General features: G+C 42.4%; 1 protein-coding gene across 1 annotated transcript in view; it reads right to left on the bottom strand.

Moving 5' to 3' along the window:
- The window catches only part of LOC108800059 (CD109 antigen-like), a gene marked incomplete at its 5' end in the record, with an annotated part of 73047 nt that overhangs the window by 46233 nt on the left and 7748 nt on the right, over window positions 1–19066 (bottom strand). The window contains 7 exons of the mRNA XM_018572001.1: window positions 3235–3468; window positions 5660–5727; window positions 10384–10507; window positions 11525–11618; window positions 14420–14507; window positions 17832–17874; window positions 18588–18772. Coding sequence (XP_018427503.1) covers window positions 3235–3468; window positions 5660–5727; window positions 10384–10507; window positions 11525–11618; window positions 14420–14507; window positions 17832–17874; window positions 18588–18772 — 836 coding nt within the window. The remainder of the gene's footprint in view (window positions 1–3234; window positions 3469–5659; window positions 5728–10383; window positions 10508–11524; window positions 11619–14419; window positions 14508–17831; window positions 17875–18587; window positions 18773–19066) is intronic.

Raw genomic sequence — 19066 nt, 5'->3', positions numbered from 1 at the left:
GCCGCTCTGAAGCTGCAGCGGCCAGGAGGAGAGAGAGGGAACGTTGACAGGTGTGATCAGAGCCGCCTCTCTGAGTGCCCACTTCGTGGAGCTGAAGCTGCAGCGGTTGGGGGGAGAGAAAGGGATCACTCAGCGGTGTGATCAGAGCAGTCTTAAAGAGCCCCGCCTCCCACTCCACATCTTTTGGACGTTATTAATCTGAGTTGCTCCACTCAGTATGCCCCTCGCTTGCGGCCATATTGAGTGGGGCACTCATATTAATAACGTGCTGGATTAGTCTGACCCAGGGGCAGACTAGGCCCGGGGGCAGTGTGGCAATTGCACCCCGGGCCTCTCTGATACCTGTGCAAACACCCCCCGCCACCGCAAGCACTTCACCTCTCCCCTCTTGGCCGTTGCAGCAGCAGAGCAGCCGAGAGGGGAGAGATTAAATGCTTACGGCGGCGGTGGAGGGCGTTTGCAAAGGTATCAGAGAGGCTTGGGGGGCAATTGCCACCCTGCCCCCGGGCCCAGTCCGCCCCTGGGTCAGACTAATCCAACACATTATTAATCTTAGTGCCCCACTCAATATGACCGCAAGCAACGGTCATACTGAGTGGGGCAACTCAGATTAATAACATCCGAAAAATGTGGACTGGGAGGGGGGCCTCTTTAAGACTCTGGTGGTGGGGAGAAGAGAACAAGAAGCTCCACTGCCATCGTCTGTGCCCTCTTCGATTGGGGTCCTCGGTGGCCACAGCAGTTTCCTCTGCCCACCTCAGCTGCCATTGGTGGGAGAGGAAGACTGCCGAACCGCAGTTGGCCGGCTTCTACTGCGTGGGCGAGAGAGCACCTGGAGCCGGCTGGACGTGTAGGAAACCTCGCTGCTTCCCCACCATCACCAGGAGAAGAAGAGGTCAAAGCAACTGTAAGTCCCTGTACTTTCTTTGTGACCTCTGCACTGTGTTACATACTGACCGCAGATCTCTGTACTGTGTACTGACCTCTGTACTGTGGGTCACACCCTGACCTCTGTACTGTGCGTCACACCCTGACCTCTGTACTGCGCGTCACATTGCTGACATTTGTACTGCGCGTCACATTGCTGACCTCTGCACTGCGCGTCACATTGCTGACCTCTAATGACAAATTGCCATTCAGTACAAGCGCTTTTGGGGTCTCAGAAGTACCCCGTCATCAGCCTTATTCTCCATACCTTGAGCTACACTCGGGAATATCGCATAGTATTTATTTACCTTGTCCCTCGAGCCGTGCAGTGTCCTCCGGCCGGCGCCGGCATCTGTCTTCCGGGCTCCGTCCCTTGCGAGCGTACGCCTCTCACAGGGGCGGAACCGGCGGGAGATTAAAAAAAAGAAACGGGGAAAAAAATAGCGAAAAAAATCGACCCGAAAAATAAACGAAACAGAAAAGAATCATACCGCCAGGGAGGTTAAAGGACTTTTTGCTGTAAATATTGTGGTGTGCTGTTGACAATTTTTACTACTTCTATATTGCTCACGGTGCCATCCGCGGTCGCTACAAGCACCCACCTGCTTTGCAGGTTTACTACTTTTCCAGTAAGGAGTGCAGCTGGTTTCCAATTATATAACATTGCTGACCTCTGCACTGCACGTCACATTGCTGACCTCTGCACTGCACGACACATTGCTGGCCTCTGCACTGCGCGTCACACAGCTGGCTTCTGTATTCTGCATTGCACCACTGACTTCTGTACTGTGCATTGTTAATGATCTTTATACTCTGCGTCACACCGCTGACCTGGCGGAGTAAAGGCCAGGGCAGGGTAGGGGTTAGGTGGGGCAATGGGTGGCGAGTAACTTTTCAGGCCGGTCTAGTAGCGTAGGACTTGAAATTTTGAGCCCTGCTGACAGCATCTCAGAATCAGACCTCACTTGGGCTGGGTTCACACCTGAGCGTTTTTTTATGCTCGTATTTCAGCTCGTTTTTCCGCTCGGTTTTTTTTTTGCGTTTTTTTGTTCAATTCTTTTTTTTTCTTTTTTCTATTTAAAAAAAAAAAAATTTTGTTTCACTTTTAAACTTCCCGCCAGCTCCGCCCCCTGCGACGCGGCCGGAACCCAGAAGTCGGCAGCCGCTGAAGACACAGCTGGGATCGCGGACAAGGTAAGACCTGTACGCTGTATTCCCGAGTGTAGGAACGCTCTGTAAAACGCCCAGGTGTGAACCAGGCCTAAAGGTTTCTGATAGTGCCAAGGTGATCAGAAATTATACATTTTAGGCACAGAGACACAAAGATGCATTTTAACATTGTGCCTGAAATGTATCTCACCACTTTGAAAACATCTCAGCTGTCAAGACAAATAGCAGAGGTGACTCACTCTGCTACCTCTCTGCTATCTTAGCTATCAAATACCGGATCGCTATTTAGCGATCATAGCAATTCGGTATTTGTATGTGATGGCTTCATTCTTTCATTAATGAAAGAAAGAAGCTTTTTACAAAAGCTTAACTTATTTAATTAATGAATGCCTCAATACTGAGGCATTCATTATTGAATGGTAACCGCTGAGAATCAGCGGTTACCATCATTACAGAGCCGCAAATAACTGGTCACGTACAGTGTACGTGGCCAGTCATTTGGGCACTCCATGGTGGGACGTACAGTGTAGGTCTACTGTCACGGAGGGGTTAAAAGGTATAATTTTGATAATACTTTTTTTTACCATTTAGAGGAATTTGTGGATAGCACAGTATGATACTCTTTCTGTTGCAGGTTTTCTCTAAACTTTATGTAGACCCAAACACTAAAACCTCTTAAAGGCTTAAACATGTTAATGTAATATCCAAATTAGCTTTTATTGACAATACATATGGTAATTCTGCCATAAAGATCCCTGTTACATAGTGACAATGCTCTGTCCGTGTCTCCCCGTTTTGCTCCGACTTTGTCACTATGTCACATAGTCACAAACGACTGTTGATGGCTATGATCACACTACAAGCAATTAAAAGATAGTGAAGTTGCAGTTTAAAGATATGTTTCCCACCCTGGTCATTCAGGTATATACAGTCATAACTAAATATATAGTAATACAATGGACTAATTTCTCTAATGTATAAGAGGTGGAGGCGAATAAAACTGGTTAGGATCAACAATAAATGGTCTTTAGCACATTGTAGCAATGTTGGTATCATTCTTGTGATGGATGACATAGTTTTAGCTAGTCTGGGGTAGATTATTATTTAAACAGATTTTATATGTATTTTAGCACTCACCTCCAGTTGTATCCATTGAAATGACTGCAGAACACGAAATTCCACATTGACAATACCAGACTCGGAAATGGTAAAGTTTCGCCAGAAGGTATTATCAGAGTCGACAGCGACTGCTGTGGTTCCTACAAATTCCCTGCTTACCAAAGCCCCTGTGCCCTGAGTTATCTTTACAGAAACATTTTTTCCTCTTTCCTCTTTGGTTAAGGTTTTACTGTCAATCCTTCGTACTTGAATCTGAAAAAGAATGTAAGATTTGTAAAACTTTATATACAGTGTGTACAATGTCTCTCTAAAGAGCAATAAACACCAGACAACCACATTGGAGTGATACAGAAGAAGTAATATGGGAGGCAAAAATAGTTAGGATGGAGGTGGGCCTCTCTTCTACTGATGGTCATCTAAGCCCCTTCGTAAAAAGGTAATTAACTCTAATAGGCATTAAGGAGCATTAAAGTGACATTAAAGTAAAAAAAAAAACAAAAAAAACAAATTCCCTCCCCCTCAATGTTAATGTCAGCACTTACCTTAAATGATGCCTCCTAATCCGATCTTCCTCTTCTTTCCTGATGTTTTCATCTGTCCCTCCAGCGGTGCGGCGGCTCTCCGATCCGGCGCTGACTCCTCTGTCCTTGCTGGCACTTCCTGTCCCACGGTGTCTGCATGCGGGTCCACGCGCCCATAGACTTACCTTGCGTCTCTCCTCGTCTCCCGGCCGAAAATCCGAACTGCGCATGCGCCCACCCCAAGATGCTTTGCGGGCGACCGAGCAGTTTCGGATTTTCAGACGGGAGCGCGTGGTGAAGACGTTTTTGTTTTTTTTTTACTTTTTGCATATATCTACTGCTTGCTTGCTAGCAGTAGATATATGCCAAATAACGGAGGGTTTAGAAACCCTTTAATTCTAAGGCCTTGTTTTTTGTTTGTTTTTTGTTTTTGTTTAAAATGGGCTTTCAGTGTGTTCCAGGGCATTTGCATGCATTTTTCTGTCAAAACAATCTCATCACCACCCTTCATGCTTCCCAAGCCTCCAAACTGATCTTTCAAGGTAATGTGTTGCTTCAATTACATACTGTATAAGAAGGCTTATGAGACAAGAGGGGGCGGTGATTGTACTGCTTCATGTACTAATAATAAGCTCAGTCAATAATAATGAGAGGGAGGCCTTCTACATATGAATCAAATTCAAAAAAGTTTAACCCTCCAAACATGCAGATATCCAGGACAAAGGGCATCCAAACTCATGTTATATCATCAAATGCATTTACCGTATGTGTAACCTATTATCCATTGCACAAAAATCCATCACACTAATACAGAAATACTAATCCATAAATAAAAAACATATATTAAAACCACCAATTGATAACTAGAACTCTGGTACCACATGTAAAGAGAACTTGTAAAGAGAAGAGGATTGTGAACAGATCCTGAGTAACTGGTGCCACACCTGTCAGTCAGTCAAAAAAGGATTATAGAAAAAGTAGGGCTTTAATGGCACCATATGACAAGTCCAATGAACCACAAGATAATTTGAATAAAAATGTATATGTTATTGATTACAAATGCATAGAATATGAACCATTTCATCGCTGATAATGATAGTACTATCATTATCAGCGATGAAATGGTTAATATTCTAATCTGGTCTGCAGGTCCTGAATATATTGATCATGTTTTGGTTACATGATATGCCTTAATTATGGAATGAGTGGTCTGTGGGGCTATCTTTCAATTATGTCACATCTATATGAATTTTAATGTGGCCGTTTTTATGCATTTGTAATCAATAAAATAATATTTTTTATTCAAATTATCTTGTGTTTCATTGAACTTGTCATATGGTGCAATTAAAGCCCTACTTTTTCTATAATCCACAGTTCGTCATATTGCATAAGCTCTGGTCCTTACTCTCTATTTAAAATGAAACCCTTATTAGACCTTATTGAAATCGTACAAACTGGACAGTAAATCCAAGAGAGTAAACAACGTGTACCATGAACATCTCCCACACCACGCCAACGCCTCTCACGTGTTTCACCACCTGGGCTTAATCATAGAGGCGAAGCCCTTTCAATTGCGTGTACCTTAAGGCTCTGTTCACACCTAGGCGTATCGAATATTCGCGTTTGTCGCACGTTTCGTGACGCGCATTTTTACCGCGATTCGCTGTTAAAAAACGCCCGTTTCCGAGGGTTACTTGGCTGTATCCCAATGGAAACGTGCGACAAAAACGCTGCAAAGAATCTAATGTACCTTTTCAGGCGTAGGCCGTTTTGTAGCGCGTTCAGACGGGCTGAAATACGGCAAAGTGTGAACCCCACCCATAGAAACAATGGGATTTTCATGTTTGAGCGTTTTGTAGAGCGTTGAACGCGCTACAAAACGTACAGGTGTGAACCAGGCCTTAAATGTTTCAGGCACCGGCCGGTTTCATGCGATCAGCGATGTAAATTTCAAGTGATCCTAAACTTTCAACAACCCGCAGGTTTAAGGCTGAGAGCAAAAATGTGAATAATCAAAAAATTTACAACTGGGAAACTACAAGTCGCATTCTCCCTCAATGCGGATCAACAGTGAAAATATAAGATTACGGTTGTCAGCCTTAAACCTGCGGGTTGTTAAAAGCTTAGGATCACTTGAAATTTTTCATAATTTACCAATCACATGGAACAGGGCGGTGTCTTAAACATTTAGGGGGTTATTCACAAAGCTGCTGAAGGCAGCCGAGTGAATAACCGAGCCGAAGTGAAGTGATCCGAACAGCTATTCACTTCTGGCTTGTACGGCTGATTTCGGCTCTGTACGGCTGCCATCGGCTGTGCCGAAGTGCAGAAGGACTTCCACTCAGCTGCCGTTTGCCCCAATTCACATAGAGCTGATTGGCAGTGAGTGAATAGCCGAATGCCACTCGGGTAACTCCCTGGTTCCAGGCAGAATAGAAAATTAATGAAAAGAGTTAAACAAACAAAAAGAGGTTGAAAAAATATTTTAAAAATGTAAATAAATAGTAAAATTAAAAAATAAATAAAGATTTTTTTTAAACAATTGGGTGTAGCTAGCAGTGACAGCTAGCTCCGCCCAACTGTTTCATATTGGCCGGCACCTGCTAGAGTCTTCTTGCAAGTGCCGGCCAATGAACAACTGGGCGGAGCCGGCTGTGACGTCACAGCCAGCTCCGCCTAGTTGTTATTGTTTAATGACAGATCAGCGTCCCCAGGTCATTTGGTGGCGCTGATCTGTCATTACAACTGGGCGGGGCCAGCCGTCATTTGCAGGGCTTGTGGCCAGCCTTCGGCCAGCTTCGGGTGTTACTTCGGCTCAGTTGAGCCGAAGCATATGCTTTCGGCTCAGCTGAGCCACTTGGCCGCCTTCGGCTGCTGTACGGGCTATATTGAGTACTGTGCTAAACAAAAGTACTGCATCTACACTTTTTTTTTGGTATTTCCAATTTCAATGCCAAATTGGGATAACACCTATTTTATATTTGTTACATGTTCCCATTCACATAGCATAGGCTAAAAAAAATGTTTCATGCAGTTTAAATTACTTTAACTTGGGTTAGAGTTTTAAGGGTTAAAAGTTCTTCTTGCTTCTATTACTTTGAAATGTTAGGAGGGGCTGTAAGGGGTGAGGGGTCTGAGGTGTCGTGTCCATTTTATGTTCATGAAGCTTTCCGGCCTCCTCAAATTTCAGTCCTAAGTCTTTCCATTCAGACAGATCATTGTGAAGGTGCTGAGAAAAACCTGGAATCAGTCATTTTGCCTGCTTTAACAAAACATCTAAAACATCTAAAAAGTTAATTTACAGTATGCCGTGTGAATAGGAACACATAACAAACATATAGAGGGGTTTTCTCAAATTTAACTGCAAACGTGAAAAAACACCTTAGGTTCTATGGGCACAGCATGGTGCAATGTGGTTGTACCACGTCGCATTGTGCTATGCTAAGTAAAAGAACTTCTTTTCAGCGCATGCCACTGCAACATGATGGTGTGAACTGAGCCCATCTAAAACAATGCATTGCAAAATAATTTGTATCAAAGATGGGTCAACTTCTTTGAGTAGCAGTCATTTAAGCATCTTTACATAAACAATGACATATTAGCAATGACATGAAATAGCCCCAGGTGTCAGAATATGTTACCAGTTGGTGTCGGTGCTCTCCGCACACCTTACAGCAGTCCCGGCCAGTAAAAACAATGGTGCTTGTAGTAACTGCAACGGATGGCACCTTGCAAAATACAAAGTAGAAAGACAGGTCACCAGCACTCAAGATAATTTCAATAGATTAGTCCTTTTCAATGGACAATTGTGTCACAATAATCAACAAAGGCTTTGTTGATTATTGTGACACAATTGTCCATTAAAAAGGACTAATCTATTTAAATTATCTCGAGTGCTGGTGACCTGTCTTTCTATCTTTCTACTTAGAATATGTTACCATTCATTACCTGAGCTGTAAAGTTCTGGCCTGGTTCAAATGCTGGTTTCTGGCTAATACGGATTAGGTTGTATGCTGAATTTGCTCTTGTTACATAAATGGTTGACTCGACAGCAACACCTATGAAAAGGTCATTTGAAATGATTTAAGAGTCATAATAAATAAAAAAACATTTGTCTCATTTGTATTGTAAAGAATAACATTCAAAATGTTAACAATGACTTACAAAGCAATCCACAATTCTGCTCCTAGCTATAAGTACAACCTTGTCTCAAAATTTCACCCAAACGGTCCTCTACGCTCCTCCCTTTCTCGCTTTCTTGTGAGCGCCTTCCATGTTCACTTTCAGGACTTCTCCAGAGTCCCTCCCATCCTTTTGAACTCCCTACCCCAAACTGTTTGGCTAGCTCCTACTCTGCCTTTAGACAATCCCTGAAAACCTATCTCTTTAGGAAAGCCTATGCCACCTCTACCTAACAATTGTACTTTGACTTTCTCAAACAAGTCATCCCCACACAGCTACAACCTTTTGTATCACTTGCCCCGCCCTTTTAGATTGTAAGCTCTCTGGGGTAGGGCTCTCCTTAGCATCTTGTCTTGAATTGGTATTGTAAATGCACTGTCTTATATGTTTTATGTTGAAAAGCGCTGCACAAACTGTTGGCACTACATAAATCCTAAAAGATAGTGTGACTTTAAGAAAAAATTAAATATTGTTTGCAGTTCAGGCAACTATGCCCTGCCCAATCACTTCATGTCACTCTCTGAACCCAGTCCATACATCCCATTGGCCCATGACAATGAAAATTCAAGTGCTGGATGCTGATCAAAGTAAGAGTGTCAGTGCAGAATCTCTATTGTAATGCCATTACATTGCTGCAGCAGCACTGATACATTTATGGATGTCCCAGGAAAGCATAAGGGCTTTCCAAACTCCATCTGTACTGAGGAAAGGAATTACAAAATGTGCTCTAAGAAACATGAGAAATACTTTTAAATATTTGGGAAACATAACAGTATAAAAGCAGTCAAATGCACGGCATATTAGACCATTACATTGAAGCAAGTATCTGTTATCTGTATCTGTAAAATAATTGGGCTTTTTTGTTTGCATGTGAACATAAATTCTGTTAAAGTCAATCATTTACGGTATACATAACAAAATGATTGCCTTTTTAGGTTTTAACTATGTTGTATGTAGGGAAATCATAGGGAAATCCCTGACTAAAACTGCATTTGTCAGGGTAGCCAGAGGTTGACAGAAAGGGAACAATAAAGGAGAAGCAGCAGACTGATTTGCTCATCTCTCTGCCACTCTGCTCTCTCCTTCTGTCTGCATGACCCTTGTTGGCATATGAGCACTGCAGCACAACTTATTGGCTCCTTATGCTGCTACTCCCCCTACTAGTCAAAACGCTGCAGTTTAAGAGACTGCAAAAGGCTGATATGAAATCAGATTCAGGTACTTACAATAGTTGCTCTTAAAATTACATTAAAATGACAATACAATTATAGGTAGCCCTCAATTTACGCTGGGGTTAGGTTCCTGAGGGAATGGTTGTAAATTGAAACTGGTGTAAATTGAAACCAGTATATCATGTAAGTCAATAGGAAGCAAGGAAGTTATGTTGCAGAACTCAAAAGTGACATAAGTAATAAAATAGTACTACCGTGTTTCCCCGAAAATAAGACAGTGTCTTATTTTATTTTTTTCACAAAAAAAGACATTTTTTTGACCATACACTTTATATTAGTCGTAGAAAATTATTTATTAAATATATATTTAAAATTGCACATATATCAAAAAATCCATATCAAAAAACATCAACAAACATATAATTGGCTGCATACGGCTGATAAATAAGAAAAAATGCGTGTGGATAAACATAGGTTAGAGGGCACACCCTGAAAAACTCCACTTTACGAAGATATAAGGATAGGATTCCCAAAGATTGGAAAGGAGATGTCAGATCTCGGCATATACGTGTATGGAAAAATGCAAAAAGAAACAGTCAACATGAAAAAGTATATATCATACGTGTAGAAAAAATGGATGGATTCCACTCACACTACTGTGTATGTTCGCCCATAGAACAAAGTAGGAGGATCGGAGTGGTTTTACCATGGATATAAATGAATTGCGGCTTGATATTAGCTTTTTATATGGATTTTTTGATATATGTGCAATTTTAAATATATATTTAATAAATAATTTTCCACGACTAATATAAAGTGTATGGTCAAAAAATTCTGAAACAGTGGTGGGATCCCCTTTTTCGGGGAAAAATCGTTTTTGTTAATAAAATAGTACATTATATTTAAAGCTGCTGCATGAGCTCACGCAAGGATCTTTAAATAAAATGTACTTGTATTATGTTACTTATGTCAATTCATGTTAATGAGAGAGGCTTGGAACCTAACTTCCTCACTTTCCACTGGCTTACATTATTTACTGGGTTTCAATTTACAGGAGATTCTATTTAGAACCATTGCTTATTTTGAGAGAAGCCTGAAGCCTAACTCCCTCACTTCCCATTGACATACATTATCTATTTGGTTTCAATTTTCTACACTCCCAGAAAAAGGTGCTATTTTGAATCAGTGCAAATTGTACCGTTGTAAACAGAGGGCCACCTGCACAAAAATCTTGGAAAAAACACATACTTTAGTATTTTATCAAATTGGAGTATAATAAATATAATAACTACCTGTAAATTCTTCATAAACTGTGGCTGTTATGTTAAATCCTCCATAGTATGATAATTGAAGGATTTCTTCATGTGTAAAGCTGAAGTTTACGGACCCTGATATCTTAAACCAACATTGCACACCATTAAAAATCAGGAAGACACATTTCAATCAATTTTAAAAAACACTTTAATGTACATAGTTTGGGGAAAGTGGCACATCAAAGCAAAGCTGTCAATGTTTTACACTTATAGAAGTAAAATCCCTTCCCAAAATATACTTGACAATACATTTAAAGGGTTAGTCACTTACTTGCCGAAGGATTTAGCCGTAGCTTCGGCTGATCCTTCGGCTCGCTTCAGCCGAACGGGGTTTGTGGGGAACCTGTAAAAGCACCCTCCTAGGGCCGAGGGCATGTGGCTTGGTATGGCAGGGAGGGGGGGGGTCACTCGCTCGCCCCCCCCTTCCGGCCCTGCCAGGCCTGTGCTCGGACCTAGGGTCTTGTTGGGAATGTTAGGGGGGACCCCCACATATTTTCCCCCATTTTTGGAGGTGGGGTTCCTCCTTAAAATCCCTACTAGACCTTAAGGGCCTGGTATGACTTTGGGGGGAAACCCCACGCACTTTTTTTTTTTTTACTTTGAGTCCCTCCTAACACTCCTTCCAGACCTGAAGGGTCTGGTATGGTTTGGGAGAGGGACCCCACACTGGGTTTTTTTTTTCTTTCCTTTAAATGTTTTTATTATTTTCTTAACGGCAGTGAGTGAACTGCCCGAGCTTCGGCTCAGTCAATCCAGATGTTGGAGCGGCTGAGTCGAACTGCTTCTGCACTTTGGCTCAGCTGAACATGCAGAGCATGTTCGGCTGACCAAAGGCAGCTGAAGGCAGCCGATGTATAGCTGATTTTAGCCGATGTACAGCTAAAATCAGCCATGCTGAAGTGAATAGCCGAACGTTGTTCGGCTCAGTTCACTTCGGCTCGGTTATTCGCCTTCGGCAGCTTAGTAAATGACCCCCTGACAGGCAAACCTTCAATGTGTGTTAAAATATTTTACATTAAATGTGTACATGAAGGCATTACATTTGTTCCTGATGTTCTAAGCAATAACTTTACAATTCTTAATGATACTTTGTGAATACAAAATGAAAATGTAAGTTTACCACATATATTTTGTTTCTTTCGGGATATACTACAGCATAGAGTGACTTCATTGATATTGTTAGATTGCCTCTTACAGGTTTGCCATAGGGATATCTATAAAACAAAGCAGAGTGATCAAAACAGATCTTTATTATGGAAAGTGCTCTAACTTTCATTACATGGATATCAAAAGCTTATGAGCTAAAATGTCCATATCACCAAAGTGTTAAATACATGAGCATTAAAGATTGTAAAAATATTGTGAAACTTAACTACAGGCAATAGGCAAACTTGGTAAACTGTTAAGGTTATCAAGAGAACTTTGCAAGTACAACAAATTCAGAAAGTCTGTTCAAGTTACCTTAATATGAATTTTAAAATATCGAGTGCAGCCATATTTGGCAGGTTTCTCACAGAGCTTCATAGAAGACCCCATTCATCTCTACAAAGCCTGTAGTCAGGGATGTCACTGGTATTTATGGGGGAGGGGGCTGGGGGTGCTGGCGGTGCACACAATTAGTGAGGCGGGGTGAGTGTGATGCCACTAAGTCCATGTTCACATCTAGGCATTTTTTATCTCAAGGATAAGCGCAATAAGATCATCAAGGCAAGGAATCTAATTTGCTTCTCTTGAGTGCAACATAACAACAAGGAATCTCACTAATTTCTATGGCCCCTGTCACACAACTTTTCCTATTGAAGTCTCTAGGACCAAAAAGCACTGTAATCTGCCAAAAAGTAGCTCATGTACTTTTTCCAGTGACGGGCGTTCTGCTTATGGCAAAACACTCAGGTGCAAAGAGCTCCTAGATGCTAAGAGCCGGACAGGGAGATGTGAAAGGGCTCTGCATCTTCTTGCCCAGCTCTTAGCAACCCGGAACAATCAGCTTTCCGTCCTGCCCCGACTCCTGTCAACCAGTGATGTCGCTGGTTGCCAGCAGCTCATCAGGATGCCGGCAAGAGTATCCCAGGTTGCTAAGAGCTGGGTGGGGAGATGTGTATGGACCTTACACATCTCCCTACCTGGTTCCTAGCAACCTGGGATGCTCTCGCCAGAAAGTAGATGGTAGGCACGCTACAATCATTGCGCAGCAGCGCGGCCATGCCTGCCACCCCACCATGTGCCCCACAGTGATGCCACCTCAGTCAACATCCTCAGGCTCTCTGATTAAAGGGACGGCCCTGCTTGTAGTTGTACCTGCACTACAGGTGCCTAGTAAAAAAAATGTAAAGTTGCCCAACGCAACAAAGAGCCAGAATCTCTGGTGCATCTGGGGGTCTTCTGTGAGCATACAATGAGGAAGTAAGTTTCATGGTTTTTGTTACAATTATAAACTTGTAATAAGGTTGTACTCTGAAGGACAAATATATAAAAGAGCCACCATATGATTTACCCAGTGGGTTCACCAAGGTGGAAAGATGGAGGCACCCATTTTTCTTAGAACGAATAATGCAAATTGGCACGCTACTTTTATAAAATAAACTTTTGGATCTTCCTAAGAGTTCCTCTAATTGTACTAAATCAGTACCCAGCACAGGTCATGTTTTGAGAATTTCCGTGTTTAACTGATAAATCTGGGTAAAATCATTAATGAATAATAATTCTATTTGATTTCTGCACTCCTACATGTGCAATATACTATAATGAAGATCAGATCAATGACACATGATTATTGCAATATTAGGGTAAAAAGAAGGTGTATAAGTATATCTGTAAAAAGTAAGTCAAGGCAACTGGACTTGCTGTATTTTGCTTGAAGACGTTTCACTGGACATCCGACCAGCTTTCTCAATTCAGAATGACTTGTACAAAAAATTATCTGGGAATAAATAATAATTTTTTGCACAAGTCATTCTGAATTGAGAAAGCTGGTCGGATGTTCAGTGAAACAGCTTCAAGAAAAATACATCAAGTCCAGTTGCCTTGACTTATTTTTTACAGGTATACCATGACCTGGATGAATGAAAACCTTCACAGACAAGGTGTATAAGGGAAAAAACAGGGACACAAAGAAAACATCTGTCATATGAGTAGGAAGCTCTCTAAGCACCATTTGCGTCTAAATTGGTGAAATAACATAATCCCATTGTGGTTTCTGAAAACAGCAACCACAATGGAGTTCCTCCTGTAAAACAACACCACACTTGTAGTGACTAGGTGTGGCTCTATATTAGGGAGATCAATGGGGCAGCTGTCTATGTCTATTGATCTCTGTAATGGGAAGCTGGTTTGTGCTGCATCTGAGGTATATGATATTTTGTTTTTTTACGAGGGGGGATGGGGGAAGGCACTTACACTTTCATTTTGAAGTACAGCTACACTTTAAGCACTCATAATCATTGCCTTTCTGTGTCAAAAGATTACTGCAGGCTGGTGCTCAGAAAATCTAACCCATTCACCTTTGTTTTTAAAGACTTAATTGGCATTGCAAAAAAATTTAAACATACTTAGCAAGGCGTATATTTTCATAAACCACTCCCTGATGATAAACATTACTCTTGAGGGCTTCTACTGATGTGGAAATAGTTTGTTTACAAGCCTTCGACCAAGATTTTGGTTTCAGGTGAAGAGAGATGGCAGTTGAGTTTTTTTGCAATAGATGTAACAGACTTGCTAACCAAGCAGTATGGCAACAGTTCGATGATAGCAGTTTATTGTGAGCAGGGTTTCTCTTTTTCTGCCCATTGAGTGTTGTTTAATTTTTATAGCTTTTAAAGTGAAGGGTCCAGTTGTTGCACAGAATTGTATACCAAATATAATAAAAATAATTTTTTTAAACTATTTCCGATAATCCTGTTTATGATTTAAAAGTGTTTGGACTGTGATATTTTATAACCAAGATTAAAGCTGAAGAGTTTAAGTGAAGTTAGGTGCTCATTGATTACGGTGTAACAGTTGGGCAGTTATAACTTACTTTGCAATGACTGTACCAGTAAAATTCTCCCTGATTGATTCGATGAAGAAAGACGGGGCATCCAGTTTTACGTCAAACTTCCGAAAAACTAGAAATTAAAAATTAATTTGAAGAAAAAAGACTGAAATTAAAATCTTGTACTTACAAGAAGAAATTAGTTCAGATTATTTGATCCAAGACAAGTGACATTAGCACATGCTGTTTTATCATGATACACTCAAAATATATTTTTGTAATTAATGTAATGTATGTTAGGGTTTTTTACCCTTCCTTGTCCTGTTGAGCTGCAGGCTGTCTTCTGTTGCAGTGTGTCTGACACTGTTTGTTCCTCTTTGGTGCCCTCGTATGACCAAACCCGTAAACATCATTCTGCAACTACTGACAAACTTCTGACAACTTCTTGTCTCAAAGTGATGATGCAACACCAGTTCACTATTTAACCAGCAGCTTGTCCATTTTGTCTCTGCCCTTGCATGTGTTCAGATCTACCAAGTGCTCTGATGTTGTTCTTCCTTTCTGGCTGACAGATCTCCTGGTTCCTGACTCCAGCTATTGTTTCCGTTCATCCTGATCCAGTGTTCCCTGATCTGGTTTGGCTTACTACCTGCTTTGGCATCTAACCTCTGGCTGACTAACAATGTCCCGGACCTTCCCCATTGTTTTTTTCCATTTTGTTTATTCTTATTTTCAATAAAGTCCTTTTATTTTTTAAGTTTCTGTCTAGTTTCTTGGTTCTCTGGCAATATATTCATTCATTTTTTTTTTGGTATGTTTGCAAATGATCTAGACTAGGGTTTCGCAGGAAGCCCTCAGGATTTCATCTGCGATCCATTGCTGCAGCAGATTTATATTCATTCAATGGTGGCTTTAATGCCCTAATACATAAGGGCTGATCTATAAACTTTCTACCCAGCCTAAAGCAGGGCAAATGCGGTTTGCATGGCATTACTGGCACTAGATTGCACAGAGGAACATAGGAATTATGCTCCTTGGTGCCATCTAGTGATGGTAATGTCATGTGGTTTATACATCAGTCCCTATAGTCTTGCTTAATACCGCCAAATGGATTAATATCAGCCTCACAGTACTCTTAGTGTTCTGACTCCTGATGTCACCAAAGATAGTGGATGGGATGAGAGGGGCTATCTTCACACAGCCAGCAGTGTGGGATTAAAGGACTCCTGTCTACTACTCAAGGAAAATACTTAAACCTAGATAGACAAGCCTAAAAAAAGGCAAACAAAACATGACATGGTAATATTAAAAGAGTCCATGCTAAACTACCTTTAACTTTGATGGTTGCTTTTGGTGACTATACATACAACATGTCCTAAAAAAATGGGTAAATAGCATGTTCAAGCACTGAACACCAATGCAGAGTGAGGTTGCCTATAATCACTAATGCAGTGTGGAATTTGTTTCTAAACACCTATGGAAAGTTAAAGTTTTGCACTGAGCACAACGGCAAAGGGTAAGACTTACAGGGTTATTCACAAAGCTGCCGAAGGCAGCCGTGTGAATAGCCATCCGAATGAAAGTGAGCCGAACGCTGTTTGGCTATTCACTTAAGGCTTGTACAGCTGATTTCAGCCGTACATCGGCTGAAATCAGCCGTACATCGACTTGCTTCTGCTGGCTTCGGGTCGACTGAACATGCTCAGCATGTTCGGACGACCCGAAGTGCAGAAGGCGCAGCCGAACCTCTGGCAGCCTACTCGCTGCTGTTCGGACTATTGTCATAGGGGCCGAACAGCAGTGAGTAAATAGCCGAATGCCACCGAGCGGCATTCGGCTTGGCTATTCTGCTCGGCACCTCCTTGGTACCGAGCAGAATAGAAAGACAGAAAAAAAGTAGAAAAAAAAGATTGGGCGGAACTATCAGTGACAGCTAGCCCCGCCCAACTGTTTCCTATTTGCCGGGACCTGCTGTCATTACAATGAGAGCTCGGCGGAGCCGGCGGTGATATCACTGTCGGCTCCGCTGAGCTCTCATTGTAATGACAGTTCAGTGTCCCCTGGTTACCAGCTAACCAGGGGACTCTGAACTTTCATGAGAGCTCAGCGGAGCCGGCCTTGATATCACGGCCAGTGATTGTAATGACAGTTCAGCGTCCCCTGGTTACCAGGTAACCAGAGGAGACTGAACTGATGCAGTGTCCCCGTACACCCCACATGCAGAGATCACACAGTAGGCCCGGGGTAGCTGCCATCTTTCGGTCCGGCTGCAGAGGGAGTGTGGTAGCCAGCAGAGCCGCATTCTCTGAGGGGGGGTGGAGGAGGAGGGGGTGGGGACTGCCCGCAGCGGCTCCGTCCACACTTTGTGTCAGCATGTAGAAGCACAATGGCAGTCCCGGTGGAAGGAGGGCGGAGCTCCGAGTTTCCACACCTGGATGATGTTGGTGCCACTAGGATGCTGATGAATGGAGAGAGGACACTGATGGATTGAGGCCATGGATGGGCCTGCATGCGGTTCCATGCCCTGGGGATAGGCAAGGTACCACGTTCCCTGGACTAGCAGGCTGCGCTATGGATGCCTGCTGCTGGCTGCAGTATGAGCAGAGCCCCGCTGCAGCTGGCATCCCTGTGGCTGCTTCTCATGCTCAGTGTGCAGGCAAGGCTGGCGGTCACCGAGGGTAACCAGGGGATGCTGAACTGTCAGTGCAACTAGCCGGAGCCAGCTGTGAGATCATGGCTGGCTCCACCCAGCTGTTAGTTGCGAAGCTTTCGGCCAGCCAATGCTTCGGCTTCGGGTTTCACTTGGCTCAGCCGAAGCATATGCCTTTGGCTGGACTGACCTGCTCGGCCAGCTTCGGGAGCTGTACAGGCTATAGTGAATAGCCCATATAGCAGCCCTTCGGTTCTACTGAAATGAAGGGCTCAGGCGGCCGAAGCTAGCCGAAGGATCAGCCGAAGCTATGGCTGATCCTTCGGCTAGCTTTGTGAGTAACCCCCATAATGTTTTTTATTATTATATCTACAAGTCATGGATCACAGTAATGTTCCATGAGCTGTAGATCAAAAATGTCTTTCAAGGGTTCCCTGAGATCTGAAAAATTAAAAACGTGTTTTTTTTCAAAATTTTCAGTAATTTGTCCTAATTATAATAAAAAATAAAACCCCCAGTGGTGATTAAATACCACCAAAATAAAGCCCTATCTGTCCCCAAAAAATGGTGTAAAATTCATTTCAGTACAGCGTTGCATGACGGAATAAACGTCAGTCAAAGTACCGCAGCGCTGAATACTGAAAAATGGCCCGGCCAGGAAGGGGGTCTAAACACCTGGTCTTGAAGTGGTTAAGAAGGCCTGATCTACACTACTGTAAAATATGTAAAACTGCGAATTTCATATAATGTCAAAAGTCATCTATCTCAAAGATGAAAACAATTACTGAATACATAATAGACACTCACCATTTTCGGCAACGGAGAATGAAGCTATAGTCAGATTTTGATTCTAAAAAACAAAATTACATTGTAAAAAGTTTTGGTTCAGCAACAGGAAAACAATGGTTAAAGTTATAGCAATGGAAGCAATTTTATGTATATATATACACACACATACCGTATATATTCCAAATGGTAAAGCAAGCAGGGTTTAAGGAATTCTAAGTGCTGTGTATGCCAAGCAATCAAGTGCACTGCTGAAAATTCAATTATAATAGTGTAATTTCAGGCATCTCTGCTCTTTCCCAAGCTGAATAAACAATATAAATGAAGCAAAGATATAGCAAAAAGCTGAAGAGGCATATGGGATGCCCAATCCTGTCACTTTTTATGTAGATGTGGTACAGCCAGTTTTTGCTTGGCAGTCTAGAACAGGTAGAGAGTTTAGGCATGAGTGTGTATCTTTCCACAGAGGGGCATCTATACAGACTGGAGGTCTAACTGGAAAACTATGCCACTGGCTGGGGACCTGATTTGTGACTGAAACAGACAAGCAAAGGCTTGTCTAGCAGGGCTGCAGAGACATAAAAAAAAGCCAGACAAGCAGCTAGATACAGCCAGACGCAGAGATGGTCCTTGTGGAGCTGTCCGACCACACGGCAACAGACAGCTTGCTGTGTTTTGCTGAATATACAAACTTCTTTGTTGTTTTCACACAGCATCAGTAGGTAGGAAGCCTTGAAACACACATCACTAAATGGACCAACTCCTCAAACCACTAACCTCAGCAAACTCCCTCACGCCAACTTTATCAAACCATGTCTTCATGGAGCTTGTTGAAAATCTTATTCCAAAACCATGAGCATTAGTATGGAGTTTCATAAGGAGGTCAGGGCTCTTTGAGGACCACTGAAGCTCCTCCACACCAACCTTATCAAACCATGTCTTTATGGAGCTTGTTGAAAATACTATAATAAAACCATGAGCATTAGTATGGAGTTCCATATAGAGGTCAGGGCTCTGTGCAGATCACTTGAACTCCGCCATGTCTTTGAAATGTAAGGGTATTGGAAAACATCTGCATGGGCTGCCATTGGTATTCTCCCACTAGGAATACTATACCTGTTTCTCTGGCTTTAATACTTTTTGTGACAAGCATTGAGACTAGAACCCCACAGTGACGTCAGAACTCCTGGCCTGCATACCATTGGATCAGCATAACAGCCAGACAACTAGCAATTTTTAGACGGAGTGGTCGGCGT

The sequence above is a fragment of the Nanorana parkeri genome, unplaced genomic scaffold (assembly GCF_000935625.1).
Source record: "Nanorana parkeri isolate BGI_ZX_2015 unplaced genomic scaffold, ASM93562v1 scaffold1895, whole genome shotgun sequence".
Classification (NCBI taxonomy): Eukaryota; Metazoa; Chordata; class Amphibia; order Anura; family Dicroglossidae; genus Nanorana; species Nanorana parkeri.
This window is presented reverse-complemented; position numbering and strand designations above follow the sequence as displayed.